Raw genomic sequence first — 21,906 nt, forward strand, 5'->3', positions numbered from 1 at the left:
TTTTAGAATAATGCTGAAATGTAACAAAATATGGAAAAGGTGAAGGGGTCTGAATACTTAACGAATGCACTGTGTCTGTATGTATACTGAACCAAAATATAAACAGCAATTTCAACGATTTACAGTTCATATAAGTCAGTCATTGTAAATAAATAAATTAGGCCCTAATCTATGGACTTTACATGACTGAGGGGTGCAGCCATTGGTGGGCCCTGGAGGGCATAAGCCCACCCATTGCGGAGCCAGGCCCAGCCAATCAGAATTCGTTTTTCCCCACAAAAGGGTTTCATTACAAATATAAATACTACTCGGGTGGCTGGTCTCAGATGCTGTGGAGATCCTGGGCTGGCGTCGTTATATGTGGTCTGTAGTTGTGAGGCCAGTTTGATGTACTGCCAAATTCTCTAAAATGAAGTTGTGAGGTGGCTTTTGGTAGAGAATTGAACATTCAATTATCTGGTAACCGCTCTAGTGGATATTCCTGCAGTCAGCATGCCAATTGCATACTCCCTCAACTTGAGACACCTGTGGCATTGTGTTGTGTGACAAAACTGCACATTTTAGTGTGGCCTTTTATTCTCCCCAGCACAAGGTGCACCTGTGTAATGATCATGCTGTTTAATCAGCTTGACATGCCACACCTGTCAGGTTGATGGATTATCTTGGCAGAGAATAAATGTTAACTAACAGGGGTGTAAACAATTCTGCAATCTTTTTTTTCTCAGCTCATTAAACATCCAACACTTCACATGTTGCGTTTTATCATTTGTTTATTGTAGTTACTAAATATTGATACCTCATCAACATCATGTCATTGTAAATAAAAGCTTTTGACACTTGAAATGCTTGTAATTACACTTCAGCATTCCATAGTAACATCTGACAAAAATATCTTAAGACACTGAAGCAGCAAACTTTGTGCAAATTAATATTTTTCATTCACAAAACTTTTGGCCACGACTGTAGGTTGCATTCTGTATCATACAGCTATTAAAGTTATATATTTAGAACTACCTGCTCGATTGGAATCCAGTGACGTCTGTGTCTTGAGTGTCCTAGAACTGTTTAGTTTTTTGTGTTCTGACGAAAACAGAATGAATAAATAAGTAGTGTAAACATTATCAGTAATTACCAGGAAACTCTACAACATTTGTTTTAAAATCACACTGAGATTGTTAAAACTGGCCTTAGGCTATTGAGGGATCTGATTAGGATTTACCCTCGTAGCAAGGCTGTTTTATCATGTGGAGGTTTCATTCGGGTCTCTATTTTAAAAAACACTTTCTTTGGCAGGAGAAAAACCAGACTCAGAGGAACCAGAGCCATGGACTTCCAAACCAGCAAAAAGACACCAGTGTTCCCACTGTGGAAAGGGTTGGAACAAGTTAAGTGAGCTTAAACGACATGAGAGAATGCACACAGGGGAGAAGCCTTACCACTGTTCCCAGTGTGGAAAGGGTGTTAACGATTTGGGGAAGCTGAAACGGCACGAGAGAATACACACAGGGGAGAAGCCTTACCACTGCTCCCAGTGTGGAAAGGGTTTTAATGATTTGGGGAATCTGAAACGACATGAGAGAATACACAAAGGGCAGAAGCCTTACCACTGTTCCCAGTGTGGAAAGGGTTGTAAAGATTTGGGGAAGCTGAAACGACACGAGAGCATACACACAGGGGAGAAGCCTTACCACTGCTCCCAGTGTGGAAAGGGTTTTAATGATTTGGGGAATCTGAAAAGACATGAGAGAATGCACACAGGGGAGAAGCCTTACCACTGCTCCAAGTGTGGAAAGTGTTTCATCTGGGCATGGAATATGAAACAGCACGAGAGAATACACACAGGGGAGAAGCCTTACCAATGTTCCCAGTGTGGCAAGTTTTTCGTCTCGGCAAGGTATCTGAAACAGCACGAGAGAATACACACAGGGGAGAAGCCTTACCACTGCTCCCAGTGTGGCAAGTGTTTCAACGGGGCAGGGGATCTTAAAAAACACGAAAGAATACATACAGGAGAGAAGCCTTACCACTGCTCCCACTGTGGCAAGTGTTTTAACCAGTTAGGGGCCGTGAAACAGCACGAGAGAATACACACAGGGGAGAAGCCTGCTTCCAGTGTGGCAAGTGTTTTAACCAGTTAGGGACCCTGAAACAACACAAGATAATACACACAGGGGAGATGCATTACCACTCCTCCCAGGGTGCAAAGCTTTTGCCCATTTAGGAAGCCTGAAAGAACATGATACACAGAGGAGAAGGCTTTACAGAAGGTTAGATTTTAGGAAAACATATTACTCATAACAATCACTTAAACGTCATTAGAGAATCCACACAGGAGAGAGAAATTACTTCTCTTAGCATGTATATTGATATTTCACATCTCATTAACTGACAATTCATCAGAGAACATACACAGTGCTCCCATTGTCTTATATTGTTGACTGATAATGTGTTGACCTGCTTTTACCAGATGAAATTGCTTCTTCCAATTATTGAGTAACATGTACCTGTTAAGAAACTGACTGTTAGAACTGTTAAGGCTCCATGGATTGATGAGGAATTTAAAATCTGTATGTTTGAAAGAGTTGGGACAAAAGGAGTGGCTAACAAGTCTGGCTGCACAGCTTGTTGTTTTATGTACTGCAAATTGAGAAATTATGTGACCAAACTCAACAAAAATAATAAACTTATTAAGAAGCCAAGATCAATGATATAAAGAATGATGTAATAAAACATCATGAAAGAAAAGCAGTGCAAGTATTGAATGTTGTAAAGTTAGTGTGGGAGAGGTGGAACAATTGTTATCGATCAATAATGACAAACCTCCTGGCATTGACAACTTAGAGGGAAAGCTACTGAGGACAGTAGCTGACTCTATAGCCACTCCTATCTGTCATATTTTTAATATGAGCCAAGAGGAAAGTCTTTGTCCTCAGGCCTGGAGGGAAGCCAACTTAATCCACTACCCAAGAGGGGTAAAACGGCCTTTACTGGTTCTAACAGCAGACCTATAAGCATGCTGCCAGCTCTTAGAAAACTGTTGGAAAAAATTGTGTTTTACCAAATACAATGCTGTATTTCTGTAAACAAATGAACAACATACTTTCAGCAAGCTTATAGAGAACGGCACTCAACATGTACTGCACTGACACAAATGACTGATGATTGGTTGAGAGAAATTGATAACAAGAAGATTGTGGGAGCTCTATTGTTAGATTTCAGTGGAGCCTTTGATAATATTGACCAAAACCTGTTGTTTAAGAATGTTTGTGCTATGGCTTTTCAACCTCTGCCATAATGTGGATTCAGAGCTGTCTATCTAATAGAACTCAGAGGGTTTTTAATGGAAGCTTCTCTAATGTCAAACATATGAAGTGTGATGTACCGCAGGGCAGCTCTCTAGGCCCTCTACTCTTTTCTATTTTTACCAATGGCCTGCCACTGGCATTAAACAAAGCATGTGTGTCCATGTATGCTGATGATTCAACCATATAAGCATCAGCAACCACAGCTAATGAGTTCACTGAAACCCTTAACAAAGAGTTGCAGTCTGTTTTGGAATGTGTGGCCAGTAATAAACTGGTCCTGAACATCTCGAAAACTAAGAGCATTGTATTTGGTCCAAATCATTCCTTAAATTCTAGACCTCTGCTGAATCTGGTAATGAATTGTGTGTCTGTTGAACAAGTTGAGGAGACTAAATTACTTGGCATTACCTTAGATTGTAAACTGTCATGGTCAAAACATATAGATTCAATGGTGGTAAAGCTGGGGAGAGGTCTAGCCATAATAAAGAGATGCTCTGCTTTTTTGACACTACTCTCCACAAAGCAAGTTCTGCAGGCTCTAGTTTTGTCTAATCTTGATTATTGTCCAGTCGTGTGGTCCAGTGCTGCAAGGAAAGACCTAGTAAAGCTGCAGCTGGCACAGAACAGAGCGGCTGTCACGCCCTGGCCATAGAGAAGCTTCTATTCTCTATTTTGATTAGGCCAGGGTGTGACTCGGGTGGGCATTCTATGTTCCTTTTTATGTGTTTTTGTATTTCTTTGTTTTGGCCGAGTATGGTTCTCAATCAGGGACAGCTGTCTATCGTTGTCTCCAATTGTGAATCATACTTAGGCAGCCTTTTTCCACCTGTGTTTTTGGGTAGTTGTTTTCTGTATAGTTGATTTGTCTTACAGAACTTTTCGTTCATCTCTTTGTTATTTTGTTCTAATGTTTTTTGATTAAATAAAATTAATGAACACTTACCACGCTGCGCTTTGGTCCATGCCCACCGACGAGAGACATGACAATTGTGTCATGTTTTGTGTTGACCGCAGGAGGGGTAGCTGCTGCTTTTGCAACAGCTAATGGGGATCCTAGTAAAATACCAAATACCAAACTCTGTTATTCTCTCTGAGCTCAGAAATACATCATCTTGGTTTGACTTGGACTCCAGCAGATCCTTATATTATAATATCCACTACAACTCACCCACAGATTGCTGTTTCATGATTGTCTCAATGAAGAGTTCCTCATTCCACTTTCCTGTGGGCTTTTACAAGCCTCCCACTGGTTGAATAAACATTGTTTCCATGTCAAATTAAAAAACATGCTTAACATTGATGAACCTTCACTATCTTCATCCCTAAACTAGCAACATTAACTATTGTCTATAGTTATTCTCAATTACATTCCTGGCCTTATGAAATCCTAGCTAAATACAATGTTCCCACCCGTTTTCATGTCTTTGGTTATGCAAACATTTGTTTATTCGATTATATTTCTCATTAAGATGAATATAGTTTTAATTCTATATGGGTCACGCATTGCTTTGGTCATGTGGTCCCTTATGGGTCAATGATTTTAATTAGAATATAGCAATGATGCTCTCTCCTCAATCACTTACAGTTTCTTTGGAAAGTATTCAGACCCCTTGACTTGTAGGTTTAGGTCATCAGTAAAGGGGACCTCTTAAATATTACAATGACCCTTTCAAAGACAGACATCCCCCGGACCTCCCCCTATAACTATTTTTAAAAGGGTAAAATGATCTGTTTTCTATAGCATTAAGGTCAGGGCGTGGTGATGCCCACTCCAATACCTGGACTTTGTTGTCCTTAAGCCATTTTGCCACAACTTTGGAAGTATGCTTGGCGTCATTGTACATTTGGAAGACCCATTTGCGACCAAGCTTTAACTTCCTGACTGATGTCTTGAGATGTTGCTTCAATATATTAACATAATTTTTTTTAAATTTTTTTTTAACATAATTTTCACCCATGATGCCATCTATTTTGTGAAGTGCCCCAGTCCTTCCTCCAGCGAAGCACCCCCACAACATGATGCTGCCACCTGTGTGCTTCACGGTTGGGATGGTGTTCTTCGGCTTGCAAGCATCCCCCTTTTTCCTCCGATCATAACGATGGTCATTATGGCCAAACAGTTCTATTTTTGTTTCATCAGACCAGAGGACGCCTTCAGGCGTTTGGAAATCGCTCCCAAGGATGAACCAGACTTGTGGAGGTCTACCATTTTTTCCTGAGATCTTGGCAGATTTGTATTTATTTTCCCATGATATCATGTAAAGAGGCACTGAGTTTCAAGGTAGGTCTTGAAATACATTCACAGGTGCTCTTCCAATTAACTCAAATGATGTCAATTAGCCTATCAGAAGCTATAGACATAATCTTCTGGAATTTTCCAAGGCTGTTTAAAGTCACAGTCAATTTAGTGTATGTAAACTTCTGACCCACTGGGATTGTGTAATAATCTGTCTGTAAACAATTGTTGGAAAAATGACTTGTGTCATTAACACAGATGTCCTAACCGACTTGATAGATATTATCTGTTTGATACTGCTGCACTGTCGGATCTAGAAGCATAAGCATTTCGCTACACTCACAATAACATCTGCTAACCATGTGTATGTGACAAATAACATCTGCTAACCATGTGTATGTGACCGATAACATCTGCTAAACATGTGTATGTGACCAATAACATCTGCTAACCATGTGTATGTGACCAGTAACATCTGCTAACCATGTGTATGTGACCAATAACATCTGCTAACCATGTGTATGTGACCAATAACATTTGATTTGATCAAAACACACTGTGGCTTTGACTTCAAGAAGAGAATGGGCTGATGGGTGGTGGTGCTACTCTATAGGTAAGGCTGTCCAATATGAATGTTCAATACACACAATAGGTTGATCGGTAGCTAGTTAGCTAGCTGCTACAGTCCAATATGAATGTTCAATACACTCAATAGGTTGATCAGTAGCCAGCTAGCTGCTACGTCTTTAGCCGGACAGCTAGCTAACACGGCTAGCTATCAACAAAGTCAAAATGGACTCCAGGCCTGGTGGTGGCAGTTGTGCAAATACAACCACTGTTTACCGGAGCTTCCTGAGTGAAAAATAATTTGGCTATATAAAGAGGGCACGACAAACCCTATTCCCCCTCAGGAGACTGAAAAGGTTTGGCATGGGTCCTCAGATCACAACGCAGGGCCAGATGGATTACCAGGACGTGTACTCCGAGCATGCGCTGACCAACTGGCAACTGTCTTCACTGACATGTTCAACCTCTCCCTGTCTGTAATACCAACATGTTTCAAGCAGACCACCATAGTCCCTGTGCCCAAGAACACCAAGGTAACCTACCTAAATGACTACCGACCCATGTCACTCACGTATGTAGCCATGAAGTGCTTTGAAAGGCTGGTCATCTCTGTGAAGATGGGAGAACCTTCCAGGACAACCACCTGTGATTGCAGAATTATGCTGTGAGGAAATTCCTAAAAACATGTTTTTGCTTTGTCATTATGGGTTATTGTGATGTCATTATGGGTTATTGTGATATCATTATGGGTTATTGTGATGTCATTATGGGTTATTGTGATGACGGAAAAACTTAATTGAATCTATTTTAGAATAAGGCTGTAACGTAACAAAATCTGGATTTCCGAATGCTGTCCTCTCCAAATGTAGCTGTATTTTATTGGTTGGAATTGTTTTAAGATGGCCATACTGTGGATTATTTAGATGTTTGATGTTTAATTCTAGGACCCCTTTAGGTATAAATATATATATATATATATATATATATATATATATATGTGTAATACCAGTCAAAAGTTTGGACACTTAAAAACCTTGAAAAGAAAAATCCAGTTATAAACGTGTTTTCAATGCATTTCTATGGGCAATATTAGTAAAGCCCAAATTCAACATTTAATTTATTTATTTATATATAAACTATGAAATAACATATATAGAATCATGTAGAAAACAAAAAAGTGTTAAACAAACATAAATATATTTTATGTTTGAGAGTCTTCAAAGTAGCCACCCTTTGCCTTGATGACAGCTTTGCACTCTTGGTAATGTAGAAAAAAGTTAAAATAAAGAAAAACCCTGCAATGAGTTGGTGTGTCCAAACTTCTGACTGGTACTGAATATATATTTATATATATATATATTTAAATCAAATATTGAATTTGGGCTTTACTAATATTGCCCATAGAAATGCATTGAAAAACACATTTAATAACTGGAAAAAAATACATATATTTGTTTTAAGTAATAAGGTTTTGAAGTGTCTGTCCTATATCTAGGCGATATAAGAAAGCTCAGGTAATATTTTATATATTGTTTTAACCCCTTATTTTGGGGGGCACAAAACTACCTCCGTACTTCCATGTGTGTGTATAGGTTACCTTCAAACGAGTTCCGATGATCAACATAGAGAACACACTTTCACAACCCTCCCAAACCTCTCTACAACATCCCCAACAAACACTTTCACAACCCTCCCAAACCTCTCTACAACATCCCCAACAAACACCTTCACAACCCTCCCAAACCTCTCTACAACATCCCCAACAAACACCCTCCCAAACCTCTCTACAACATCCCCAACAAACACCTTCACAACCCTCCCAAACCTCTCTACAACATCCCCAACAAACACCTTCACAACCCTCCCAAACCTCTCTACAACATCCACAAACACCTTCACAACCCTCCCAAACCTCTCTACAACATCCCCAACAAACACCTTCCCAAACCTCTCTACAACATCCCCAACAAACACCTTCACAACCCTCCCAAACCTCTCTACAACATCCACAAACACCTTCACAACCCTCCCAAACCTCTCTACAACATTCAACAAACACCTTCACAACACTCCCAAACCTCTCTACAACATCCCCAAACACCTCCACAACCCTCACAAACCTCTCTACAACATCCTGACATCTGAAGATATCAGTGGTCACTCTTCATCAAGAGCAGGTATGATGAATCCCTCATCTCAGACATTACAACTAATGTGCTGTGAGATTAAATGCTGTAATGTTGGAGGAAATCAATTGTAACTGTTCATGCAATGGACAAATCTTTCTCTCTCTAGATTGTCCTCCATTAGACTCTCCTGGTGCAGGACAGAGTCAGAGTGCTGGTAATTTTCATGTCTTACTGATTTCAATGGTGTCAGAAGTCTCAGAAGTGATGCGTAGCACCAGATTTAGCCAACAGCTCATTTACATCTGTCCAAGGGAAGATTTGAGGCCATCTAGACGTGTCTCTCTGAGGCCCACCGGAAGTGATGCAACATTTGAGGTTTTGTAGAGAGCTGCTGCTGACACCATGTCCTCTGTTGCTATGGTTACTCTGATCACTTTCTTACTCATAGTCTCTCCTTTATTATGTATCTTCTCTGTCTGTCAACTGACAGACCCTACCAACCAACTGACCAACCTTTCAACCTACCTTACCTTATTAAAAACCTCTTCGGGTTACTTTGTGCAATTTCCACCTGAAGACATACCCTAATCTAACTGCCTGTAGCTCTGGCCCAGAAGCAAGGATATGCATATTCTTGGTACCATTTGAAAGAAAACACTCTGACGTTTGTGTAAATGTGAATTGAATGCAGGAGAATATAACACCATAGATCTGGTAGAAGAAAATACAAGGAAATAAACATACGTTTTCTGTTTTTATTGTTGCTGCATCATCTTTCAACTGAAACAAGAACATCCAAACATACAGATAGGATGCTGGGGGTGGTTTGAATGGAGAACATAAGATGGCAACAGTATTTGAAAAAAGTTTCAGAAAGATATCTTCAGGAATGAGTGAGCTACATGACATTGAGTATATAGTCACCTAGGTGTCCCACACATGTTGCCCAAATGTACCCAAGGGGCCGAATTGGTACAGTGATACATTTTGAAGTAAATTACTATATACAAAACACTCGAATGCCATTCTAACATATTCCCCCCCCCCCTCCCCAAAAATATGAACATTTGAAAAAATGTCAAATAACAAGGGTAACTATTTACGCACATTCAATGTATAATGTACAATATTGTGAAGACCCTCAGTCCTCTACACAATATTGTTCTTCTGATGCCATGCCCAATAGCAGTCTCTTTCTGCTGTAAAGCAGAGGGTTACTGAACAGCTGGTGCAGATAATGGGGCATTTCATGTGACACAGAAAACAATAACGTCTCCCTACTGTGCCCTTTTTGCCCCGAGGCACATTCATGTCTGCAGAGATGAATCTGGGCAGGTGAACACTACTAGTTGGAGCAGAGGGGACAGACGTAGAGGGGACAGAAGGTGCTACAGTGGACTTGCTGTAGCTAGCAAGCTCCTGGATGAGCAGCTCTCTGAAGGCTAGCTGTGAGATGGGGGGCTGTCCACAGCTCTTAGCCATTTCCTTCTGGAGGATGAAGGCATTCACCACAGCAATGTCAATGAAATGATAGAAAAATGTCTTGTACCATTTCATTGTCTTGTGGAGAACATTGTAGTATCCTATCAGCGCATCTGACAGGTCCACACCTCCCATGCTCTTGTTGTAGTCCTTGATGGCTGCAGGAATGGGGACATTTTTGGTGGTCCATGCCCCTGTAGCGTCCTTCACACGCCTGACGACGTGATCACCACTGAAGGACTTGTGGATAGTGGAGCACAGTGCCACCTCTCTGGTGTCCATCCACTTCACAAACAGCAGGCCATCTTCACGGATCCATCTCATGGTACCCCGCTCAGCCTGCTTAGGCATGTCGTTCACCCTGGTTTTCGGAAAGCCCACTCTGTTGGTCTGAATGGTGCCACAGGCCCACATCTCCAGCTTCCTCAGGTCTGTGAACAGGGTAGGGCTTGTGTAAAAGTTATTCACAAACAGTTTGTAGCCCTTCCCTAGCAGCTGAAAATCTAATAACTGCATAACGGAGTCATAGCTAAGTCTCTTACCGGTCGCACAACTGTTCTTCCCCTCATAGATAAAAAAATTGCATGTGTACGCACACGCAGAATCGGCCAAAACAAACAGTTTGTAACCCCATTTAGTCGGTTTGTTATGCATGTAGTGTTTTAGGCCATTTCTGGCCTTTGAGGCTACCATCCTCTCATCTATGGAAAGGTTCTGGGCAGGCTGAAAATAAGTATTACAGGCCTCAATGATGTCGAGGTAGAGAGGTTTAATTTTGCAGAGCTTATCAAACCTCGCCGTGCCTCGCTTCGTCTCGTTGTCCTTATCAACTTCTGGGTCACTGATATGAAGCGCCCCTGAGATTGTCAGAAACCTTTTGCATGATATGACAGTGGATGGGAAAGGCAGTTGATAGAGGGGAGCAGTTTTCCAGTAGTCCTTCAGGGTTTTTAGCTTCACAACACCCATGTACATGACCATAGACATGAAACAAAAAAGATCTGACCTGGAAATGGGCTTCCATGTCTCTTTCTTGCCTTCCTGCTTCTTAGCTCCGTACTTATTAGTGTTCAACACCAGGGAATCAACAACTGCCGAGGTGAAAAACAGCTGAAAAAGTTGCATGGGGCTGTACTTAGAGGTCATGGCCAGCTGAGGACCTGGTGGCCTCTTTGGTCTGAAAATTGGAGGCGGTGGGGCCACATCCTCCTCCAGCACAGAGTGCCAACGACCCTCCTCCGCACTGCCAGCAGGTTCCACACTTTCCTTCCTCCGCTTCTTTGTCACCGGCTCCACACCTCTTGATGGCCGGGCAGATGGACCAGCTTCAGTGGGGGATTTGCACCTTGGCAGTATGGGCTCCCAATCAGAATCGCTGGGACTGTGAAATAAAGACACAGATTATATATAGAGTAAGTAAACATCCACTAAGGTGAGGTGTTGTATTTTATCTAAACATGGAATGGACATGTAAAAATATATGTAATATATACAGACACACAGATACACCCACAATGTAGAGCAATGCTTACTTTATACATATGTGTACTTTATATTTCATGTCCTAGTCATATTTTATATATGGCAAAAAATATATATATATATATATCTCAAACAACTCAAATGAATAATATTTAATATGATTCATTTCAAACAACGTTACTCACCAATCCAACACAGAATCTTCTCCATTTAGAGTGAAAAGAATAGTCACTGTCTGGTCTGACTCATCTTGTAGTAATTCACTCTCACTATCTCTATCAATCTCGTCAATGATATCGTGTAGATCTGTATACTTTGTCTTTGATTTTAAAGATTTACTTGCCATAATTCTTCTCTGAAATGCTGCACGTAACCAGCGTGGCCTCGTAGAGTTTTCAATGGCGAATGGTTGTGTCTATACGCTTGAGTTTCCCACAAACGATAGTCTTCCTGGATAGAACCATCACATGTTGTCGTTTACCTGAGCTCATTGGCTATCTACCCAGCTAGATTTCAAGACGATCAGTGGTCATTGGCCTTTCTCGCTGGCTCAGCTTAAACCCCGATGGCCTAAAAGGGAGGCCTTCGCTGAGAGGGACAAACGGCTGAAACAAACGCAAACTGGAGACTTTAAATCGGAGACACCGTGCTAAGGAGAGGCCAGAGCTGACCGAAGGTCAACGTGTGTGGATTACAAACTCAAAGACACCAGCAATAGTGCTAAGGAAAGCGGATGCCCCACGCTCCTATGTGGTGGACACAGGCTCAGAAGAGGTACGAAGGAACAAAGCACACCTCAGAGCTCTTCCAGATCTACCAGCCACACAGACTGAGGCCACAGAAAATGCACAAAAAGAGGGTGAAGGAGAGAGAATGCTCAGAGCCAAAAGCGCACCCAGAAAGGGATGTGAAGCCACCAGTGGCTGAAAGACTATGTTACGTGGAGAAAACATACTGCTGGGGAACATACCCAGCAAAAAGAGACTGTACCTAAGTTAATGTTCATACTGTGTGATTGAATGCTTTCATACGGTTTCAGGATGGGAATTAGCATGTTAGAGAATAATACTGGTTTCCAAATTGCATTTCAGTTGTGCTTCAGTGGTTATGCATGTTGAGTTCTTGTTCATGGGAGAGGGGAAGATGTAGTAGGATGTCCCTTGGGGGTATCCGTACCTATGTAGGACATGCGAGGGTTAGGTTAATAAACAGGCTGGAGCTAGAACCTCGTTGTCGCGCGTCCTTATTTTAGATCATACTACAGTTTGACCTGTTTCTACAAACTTTTATTGTACTTTAAAAAAACTTTTTGTCTGGACTTTGTGCCCGCACCTTGTGCATTCGGATTACTGGACTAAACGTGCGAACAAAAAGGGTTTTTTTTGGTCATAAAGAGGGACATTATCGAACAAAACAAACATTTATTGTTTAACATGGAGACCTGGGAGTGACACCAGATGATCAGAGGTAAGTGATTAATTTTAATCGCTATTTCTGACGTTTGTGACACCTCTCCTTGGTTGGAAAATGGCTGTATGGTTCTGTGGCTAGGGGCTGACCTAACAATTGTTTGGCGTGCTTTCGCCGTAAAGCCTATTTGAAACAGGACAATATGGCTGGATTTAAAGTGTTGTATAATACTTGTATGTTTGAGGAACTTTAATTATGGGATTTCTGTTGTTTTTAATCTGGCGCCCTGCAATTACACTGGCTGTTGTCGAGGTGGGACGCACTTGTACCAGAGAGGTTAACAAGAAATTTGTGGAGTGGTTGAAAAACGAGTTTTAAGGACTCCAAACTAAGTGTATGTAAACTTTGACTGTGTGTGTGTGTATGTATATATAAATAAATATGCAACCATTTAAACAACTGCATTAGCATGAGAAGTAAAAACTTGTTTTACTTACTCAAAACTCTGGTCACTCGCAGAGTCCTCATCCATTCCTTCTGTGTCACTCTGTTGGTCAATTTCTGCAATAATATCATCAAAATGATTATACTTGGACTGAGATTTAACTTTTCCACTCTTAGTAACCATGTTTAACTTTTTCAGACTTGAGAAGTCTGTAGAAGAGAACGAACTGCTGTGAAACGTAAACTACCGTGCATCTGGTTTCCTTTCACCAGAGAATGAACTCTGTTGTGCACAGCTCTAGCACGATGGCTGTTTGTCCTACAAACGGCGTTCACATACTGCTGGAAATCCCAGCTCATTGGCTATCTAGCTAGGTTTCAAAACGATAGGTGGTCATTGGTTCAAGAACCTTCATGGGCTAATTCAGGTCTTGTATAGCCAATACGTAATGTAGAATCATGAAACATGTTTGGTTGCCTTCTAGAGTGTCTGAGGATTGCACAGAAACTGAACTTGACCGTGTTAAGCTATGTTTGATTGCTAAAAAAATTTGATTTCAAAAAATTGTTTTGTTGCAAGTTGAAAGAGTCGGAATTCATGCAGAATACTGTTTACAACACGGATCGTGTTAGGATATACATGTCCTTTTGTCAATTAAAATAACATTAAATTTACCATAAATACAGTGTAGACATTGCTAATGTTGTAGCGGAAAATGGCTGATTATCTACATAGAGGCCCATTAATATCTACATAGAGGCCCATTATTATCTACAGAGGCCCATTATGATCTATATAGAGGCCCATTATTATCTACAGAGGCCCATTATGATCTATATAGAGGCCCATTATTATCTACATAGAGGCCCATTATTATCTACATAGAGGCCCATTATTATCTACAGAGGCCCATTATTATCTACAGAGGCCCATTATTATCTACATAGAGGCCCATTATTATCTACAGAGGCCCATTATCAGCAACCAACAGTCCTGTGTTCCAATGGCACGTTGTGTTAGCTAATCCAAGTTTATCATTTTAAAATGCGAATCGAACATTAGAAAACGCTTTTGCAATTATGTTAGCACAGCTGAAAACTGTTGTTCTGATTAAAGAAGCAATAAAACTGGCCTCCTGTAGACTAGTTGAGTATCTGGAGCATCAGCATTTGTGGCTTTGATTGTCGATGTTATTTTAATGGACCAAAAAAATTATTTTCTTTCAAAAACAAGGACATTTCTAAGTGACCCCAAACTTTTCAACGGTAGTGTATATATAGAAATACATGTTTAAAATTTGCATCAATTGATTGGTCGAAAGAACAGATGGCTAAGTCAAACAAGATTTTTATTAGTCGGGGACAGCCCCACTGGTAAAAGATACTAGTCCATCTTCATGTCAACTAACAGAACTCTGCTGGTTGTCCTGGTAACAGATACCAGTGGGAAGATCTATTATATTTGTTCAAACTAAACTACAGCACTTACTTTGATGAGTCAAATCTGATCCTTTCTTCTCTTCTCCTCCTCTCACAGTTCCACTCAGCCCCGTTGTTTTCCTGCAGTCCACCAGCAGCACAGACAACCTCTTCCTACCCAGCAGTAAGGTACTACCGGAAGAGGCACGAAACGGGGACTCCGGGAGGGAGGAGGGGCTAGCGTTGTCCTGGTAACCATAAAGAGGGGACACAGACGCATATCATTATGGATGCTGATGTCACTGTTGAAAAAGTGCTTTACAGAAGCCCAGACCAGACCCTGAGAGCAAGCTGTATGTTAGACCAGACCAAGCTGTACCATCTGGTGTTCTGATCTGGAGAGACTCTTCTCTACTTCGTCAGCATCAGGATGTTGTTGAGGCTCCCCAGAGGATCCACAATAGTCATGTCTGTCTCCTGTGTGAATGAGAACATCAAAAATATGGTAAACTTATCAACTTCTATTGCAATCACAGAGTCTTACAGGAGGAATGAATACATATCTAAAAGGGGACTAAATTAGCCACTTTAATTGTGTTTTTTATATTGTTTGTGATCAGTGGTGTAAAGTACTTAAGTAAAAATACTTTAAAGTACTATTTAAGTATCTTTCCGGGGAATCTGTACTTTACTATTTTTGACTAATTGTACTTTTACTTCACTACGTACATAAAGAAAATGTACTTTTTACTCCATACATTTCCCTGACACCCAAAAGTACTCATTACATTTCGAAGGCTTAGCAGGACAGGAAAATGGTCCAATTCACTCACTAATCAAGAGAACATCCCTGGTAATCATTACTGGCTCTGATCTGGCGGACTCACTAAACACACGTTTCAATTGTAGATTGTCAGAGAGTTGGAGTGTGTCCCTGGCTATCCGTCAATAAAATAAAAACAAACAAGAAAATGGCACCATCTGGTTTGCTTAATATAAGGAATTTGAAATTATTTATATACTTTTGATACTTCAGTATATTTTAACTTTTACTCAAGTAGTATTTTACTGGGTGACTCACTTTTACTTGGGTACTTTTCCCACCACTGTGATGCAAATGTAAAAGGGCCGTTCCACAAAATGGGTGCATTTTGCGTCCACTTGATATTTTAAGTAGAAATGCACTGTATATTATATTTTAAAACCCGGCTATACTAGAATAAGTGCACTTTAATATAGACCACATAGAGAATTCAATAAATCCATTTTTGAAGTTCCAAAAATATATGTACCAATGGCAGATTGCCCCTTAATAAACAATTCCTACAGTACTGAACAACATATTCAAGTGTAGAACTTCAGGATAATGCCCCTTTAAAAACAACTGCATAGTTTGTGCCCGTTTTTAAAGACAGTACTCACTGGTGGTAATCGGATCTTCAGTCTCATTTTTCACTCCCAAAACGTCTTCCTCTTTTATTGAGATATCCTCCTCTTTTACTCCAAAAAGGTCTTCCTCCTCTTTCAATTTTACGGCATCTTCCTCCTTTTTGATTCTGAAAGCTTCTACCTCTTTTTCCACTTTGACAACCTCGTTCCCATATTCCTCTTTCACTGTAATATCATCCTCTTGTTTCAATGTGATAGCCTCCTTATTCATTCTTCAAGCTTCTTTGCCTCCTTTCACCAGTTTCTTTCTCCGTCTAGATTAGTCAGTTTATGCTCCGGGAGATTAGCCTAGTGCAGTATCAATGTAACACATTTGCTAATTTAACAAGCAAATTACGTTTAAATGAACCAGTAGATATGTAAACAGAATTATGTTAAAAACACTAAGAGTAATATACACAAGATTGGTCTAAAGAGCTCCAATGTTTCGGTTTTAGGTTTGCTAGCAAAGCACAGCGTGGTTAAATCAGAAGCCTTTTGTCGCGGTTGAAGAAGCCTCCTGTCCCGTCCACTAGATTATACGTCACGCAAGAAGCATCACCTGAAAAATGCATATCGCCATCTGCTGACTGGAGTGGGTAACGCAGACTGGAAAATATGAACTACAATGTTCAGTCTGGCAAGCAATGTCATAAGAAGTCATTTAAAAATAACCAGATGTTATGTTCTTACTTCTTACAGCCAATACTTTCCTCCAGGATTGGCCTGCCTATTAGGCAGGATTAGGTATGTATATAGACTCTCTTTTTTTTCTACTGTGTTATTGACTTGTTAATTGTTTACTCCATGTGTAACTCTGTGTTGTCTGTTCACACTGCTATGCTTAATCTTGGCCAGGTCGCAGTTGTAAATGAGAACTTGTTCTCAACTAGCCTACCTGGTTAAATAAAGGTGAAAAAAAAAGGTGACAGATAGAATAGGGTGGCATACTCTGAGCTAAATTGACCAAGGCTCATCACGAACAACACATAACACTTCCTATGGTGGCATATGGGCTATTTAGGCAAGTGTTGGTGTCTCCCATCTCCACAGAGGAACTCTATATCTCTGTCAGAGTGACCATCAGGTTCTTGGTATCCTCCCAGACCAAGGCCCTTCTCCCCTGATTGCGCAGTTAGGCCAGGCGGCCTGCTCTAGGAAGAGCCTTGGTGGTTCCAAACTTTTCCTTTTAAGAACGATGGTAGCCACTGTGTTCTTTGGGAACTTCAATGCGGCATATTTTTTGTTGTTGTCTCCCTTCCCCATATCTGTGCCGGCGCTCTACGGACAATTCCTTCCACTTCATGGCTTGGTTTTTGCTCTGACTTGCGCTGTAAACTGTGGGACCTTATATAGACAGGTGTGTGCCTTTCCAAATCATGTCCAATCAACTAAATTTGACTCCAATCAAGTTGTAGAAACATCTCAAGGATGATCAATGGAATCAAGATGCACCTGAGCTCAATTTCGATTCTCATAGCAAAGGGTCTGAATACTTATGTAAATAAGTTATTTCTGTTTAAAAATACATATACATTTGTAATACTTTCTAAAGGCACTGTATGTATAAACATATATTTTCCTTTGTTTTCCACTAACCCTATCACCCCTTCCCTGATTGGAGGAAACGAATGCACAACAACTTTCAGGCTTCTATGTCCAGCTTATACGTACCATGTACATTTTACAGACAATGTGTTATACAATAGTTATATTTAGTTTGTTTTTAATTGTATCCTTCAGTTACCCTAAACCTCTCCCATCTATCTCTGAAGACCAGCCAGTCCTATCCTTCAGTTACCCTAAATCTCTCCCATCGATCTCTGAAGACCATCCAGTCCTATCCTTCAGTTACCCTAAACCTCTCCCATCTATCTCTGAAGACCATCCAGTCCTATCCTTCAGTTACCCTAAACCGCTCCCATCTATCTCTGAAGACCATCCAGTCCTATCCTTCAGTTACCCTAAACCTCTCCCATCGATCTCTGAAGACCATCCAGTCCTATCCTTCAGTTACCCTAAACCTCTCCCATCTATCTCTGAAGACCATCCAGTCATATCCTTCAGTTACCCTAAACCTCTCCCATCTATCTCTGAAGACCATCCAGTCCTATCCTTCAGTTACCCTAAACCTCTCCCATCTATCTCTGAAGACCATCCAGTCCTATCCTTCAGTTACCCTAAACCTCTCCCATCTATCTCTGAAGACCACCCCGTTTGATTTCTATTTGCCATATATTTTTAACTGTGCTGTTTCACAAAAGTTCTTGACCTTTATATTCTCATAGTTGCTAGTAAATTAAAAATAAACATGTTTGCTTAAAGTATTATTATATTATTGATCAATTGACTATGACTTTTCAAATCCCCCAGTAGTGCTGTCTGCAGAGTTAGCTCCAGGTAAATGTTGCCATTCCTTCACCTGCGACCAAAAACAAGCTACATATGGACAGTACCAAAACAAATTATCTAAAATGATCAAATGATTCTGTCTCTTCGTAGCTAGATCTGCAGAGGTTCATAATTTTCTTTAACCAATTTTGGTCTTTAATTATTATTAATTTTTTTCACCTTTATTTAACAAGGTAGGCAAGTTCTCATTTACAATTGCGACCTGTCCAAAATAAAGCAAAGCAGTTCCACACATACAACAACACAGAGTTACACATGGAGTAAAACAAACATACAGTCAATAATACAGTAGAAGACCAAGTCTATATACAATGTGAGCAAATGAGGTGAGATAAGGAAGGTAAAGGCAAAAAAGGCCATGGTGGCGAAGTAAATACAATATAGCAAGTAAACCATTGGAATGGTAGATTTGCAGTGGAATAATGTGCAAAGTAGAAATAGAAATAATGGGGGTTTTATTATTATTTCTTTTTTTATCAATTAGTAACCAGAATGTTCTGTCTTTTCTGGTGGATTAAACTGAAATTGCAACCATCTTCCTATGGCTTTCATTGTGCATCTGTAAAACTGTGTGAGGGTTTTAGGTGACAAGCCTGATGTTGAAGAGGCTCTGTTGCACCTTCTTCACCACAGTGTGTTCTTGGGGTCATTTCATTGTGCATCTGTAAAACTGTGTGAGGGTTTTAGGTGCCTCCTGATGTTGAAGAGGCTCTGTTGCACCTTCTTCACCACAGTGTGTTCTTGGGGTCCTTTAATGCTGCAGAAGTGTTTTGGTACCCTTCCCAAGATTTGTGCCTCAACGTAATCCTGTCTCGAAGTTCTACGGACAATTCCTTCGACCTCATGGCTTGGTTTTTGCTCTGACAGTCTCATAGCAAGGGGTCTGAATAATTACTGTTATGTAAATAAGGTATTTCTGTTTCTATTTCTGCCAAAGACACAACAGTTGATTTAGTTGCAATCTTACTGGCAGCAATATCCTTGCCTGTGAAGCCCTTTTTGTGCAAAGTAATGATGACGGCACGTGTTTCCTTGCAGGTAACCATGTTTGACAGAAGAAGAACAATGATTCCATGCACCACCCTCCTTTTGAAGCTTCCAGTCTGTTATTCGAACTCAATCAGCATGACAGAGTGATCTCCAGCCTTGTCCTCGTCAACACTCACACCTGTGTTAACGAGAGAATCACTGACATGATGTCAGCTGGTCCTTTTGTGGCAGGGCTGAAATGCAGTGGAAATGTTTTTTGGGGATTCAGTTCATTGCATGGCAAAGAGGGACTTTGCAATTATTTGCAACTCATCTGATCACTCTTCATAACATTCTGGAGTATATGCAAATTGCCATCATACAAACTGAGGCAGCAGACTTTGTGAAAATTTATATTTGTGTCATTCTCCAAACTTTTGGCCACAACTGTACAGTGTTGGTAGGCTACCTACATGATGAGATTATTATGGATAAGAGAGATATTATTTTATTTGTCAAATGACAACCAAGCATCGATCATCATGTCACCAGAATAAGACCCTCAAAATGTATTGGAAAGGAGCATCAAGCTCATCACATGCACTTTCACCACCCTGTGAAGTTCATAACTTATTTCATCTGTAGCCTAATAAACTGCATGGTTTCCCAAGTCATAGTGGGAGGACCAATCAACATTTCATCACGTGGCTCCACGTTTAACTAAGATGTGATGGTTATTATATAAATATTTGTACGTAAAGGAGTTTCCACCGCCATTTCTCACTTATTCATTTTTACTGACACAAAAAGACCCCACCATGTAAAACAAACCAACAAATTGTCTATCTGCATTTATAAAAGTGTACAGGCATATCCTGTTTCCATCAGCCCGGTCATTACTTTGGAAATGGTTGGATCAATATCCACCTTCATAATGTGGATGAAGCCGGATTTGGAATGTCTGAGTAGTTCTATATGATGTCATAATACACACCTCTGATAGTGATACATTTGCTCTATTGTTTCCATGTCAGTTGGTTTCCCACTCTGATGATTTATATCTGACAGAGGGTCTTGAAATAAATAGTATGGTCACATTTTACAGATTGTGGCTCGGTATGTTGATGTAAACTATTTATTGATAATGTATTTTCCTATTCAGATTATACATCTGCATAGACTCAAACAGTATTTTAAAGTTGATTTAAAAAATATATATAAATTGTACACTTCTATTTTCACAATTTGAATTATTATTAATCAAACACTCCTATAGCAACAATACACTGCAGCTTTGACATCAAGAAGAGAATGGGCTGATGGGTGGTGGTGCTACTCTATAGGTAAGGCTGTTCAATATCAATGTTCAATACACACAATAGGTTGATCAGTAGCCAGTTAGCTAGCTGCTACAGTCCAATATCAATGTTCAATACACACAATAGGTTGATCAGTAGCCAGTTAGCTAGCTGCTACAGTCCAATATCAATGTTCAATACACACAATAGGTTGATCAGTAGCCAGTTAGCTAGCTGCTACAGTCCAATATCAATGTTCAATACACACAATAGGTTGATCAGTAGCCAGTTAGCTAGCTGCTACAGTCCAATATCAATGTTCAATACACACAGTAGGACTGTTGACCAATATGAATGTTCATAATGAGGGAGAAATAAAGGTGGGCTCTCCTGTCAACATGGGACTCCTGCTGCAGGTAGCCTAGCAGTTAATGGTGTTGGGCCAGTAACTGAAAGATCCCTGGTTTGAATCCTAGAGAGGACTAGGTGAAAAATCTGTCAATGTGCCCTTGAGGGCAGCAGGAGCCTCTCAATTAGTCTCTTCTGAGGGAATGTGTTGTGTTGTGTTGTGCAATTGAAGTCCAGAAACAAAGGGAGAAGGTGATAAGAGGAGAGCACATAGATGCAAGAAGGAATAGAACGTGTCTGTAATGAAAGTGAACTGTGTTTATGCATGATCAGGGGCGTATTCATTCAGCCGATTCTGTTGACAAACGTTTCTTAAACAGAACACAACCAGGATAAACATACGTGAATTTGTCCAATAGAACCTCTATTTCAGCTAGATGCAGGCGAGAGTGTGCAAGGCGATATTGAATGTGTCACTGTCTGTCACCTCAAAATTTTCTCTCGACCTGTGTGAACCTACATTCTAAACTTTCATTCATAAGCTAGGTTGCTAGGTGTAGGCATAGGCTAGGTAGTATCATGTTGTAGCCTAAACCTACCACTGTTACATTGAACAGGGTGAACGGAATATGAATGACAGTCGTCCAACATGCTGTAGTAGAAATAAGGCCATGCCCATGAAAAAACAAATCGTCCTCCCTCATCTTAAACGGCACTGACCACCACTGTTTGGATGGTGGACCATTCTTGGTACACATGGGAACTGTTGAGCTGAAAAACCCAGCAGCGTTGCAGTTCTTGACACAAACCGAGGCGCCTGGCACCTACTACCATACCCCGTTCAAAGTAACTTAAATATTTTGTCTTCCCCATTTACCCTCTGAATGGCACACATGCACAGTCCATGTCTCATGTCTCACGGCTTAAAAATCCTTATTTAACCTGACTCCCCCCTTCATCTACACTGACTGAGGTGG

The 21,906-nt window shown here is 40.5% G+C and overlaps 2 protein-coding genes across 1 annotated transcript; one reads left to right on the plus strand and one right to left on the minus strand.

The window, feature by feature from the left end:
- Positions 1-21,906, plus strand: part of LOC139424281 (zinc finger protein 721-like) — a 291,616-nt gene that overhangs the window by 117,791 nt on the left and 151,919 nt on the right.
- On the minus strand, positions 8,981-16,411 carry LOC139424285 (piggyBac transposable element-derived protein 4-like). The gene is made up of 5 exons (XM_071175981.1): positions 15,897-16,411; positions 14,854-14,951; positions 14,545-14,722; positions 13,109-13,172; positions 8,981-11,100 (listed from the first exon to the last, which is right to left on the minus strand). The coding sequence occupies exons 1-5, from the start codon at positions 16,132-16,134 to the stop codon at positions 9,387-9,389; spliced, it is 2,292 nt and encodes a 763-aa protein (XP_071032082.1). The 5' UTR covers positions 16,135-16,411; the 3' UTR covers positions 8,981-9,386.

The sequence above is a fragment of the Oncorhynchus clarkii genome, chromosome 13, assembly GCF_045791955.1.
Source record: "Oncorhynchus clarkii lewisi isolate Uvic-CL-2024 chromosome 13, UVic_Ocla_1.0, whole genome shotgun sequence".
NCBI classification, from domain to species: domain Eukaryota; kingdom Metazoa; phylum Chordata; class Actinopteri; order Salmoniformes; family Salmonidae; genus Oncorhynchus; species Oncorhynchus clarkii.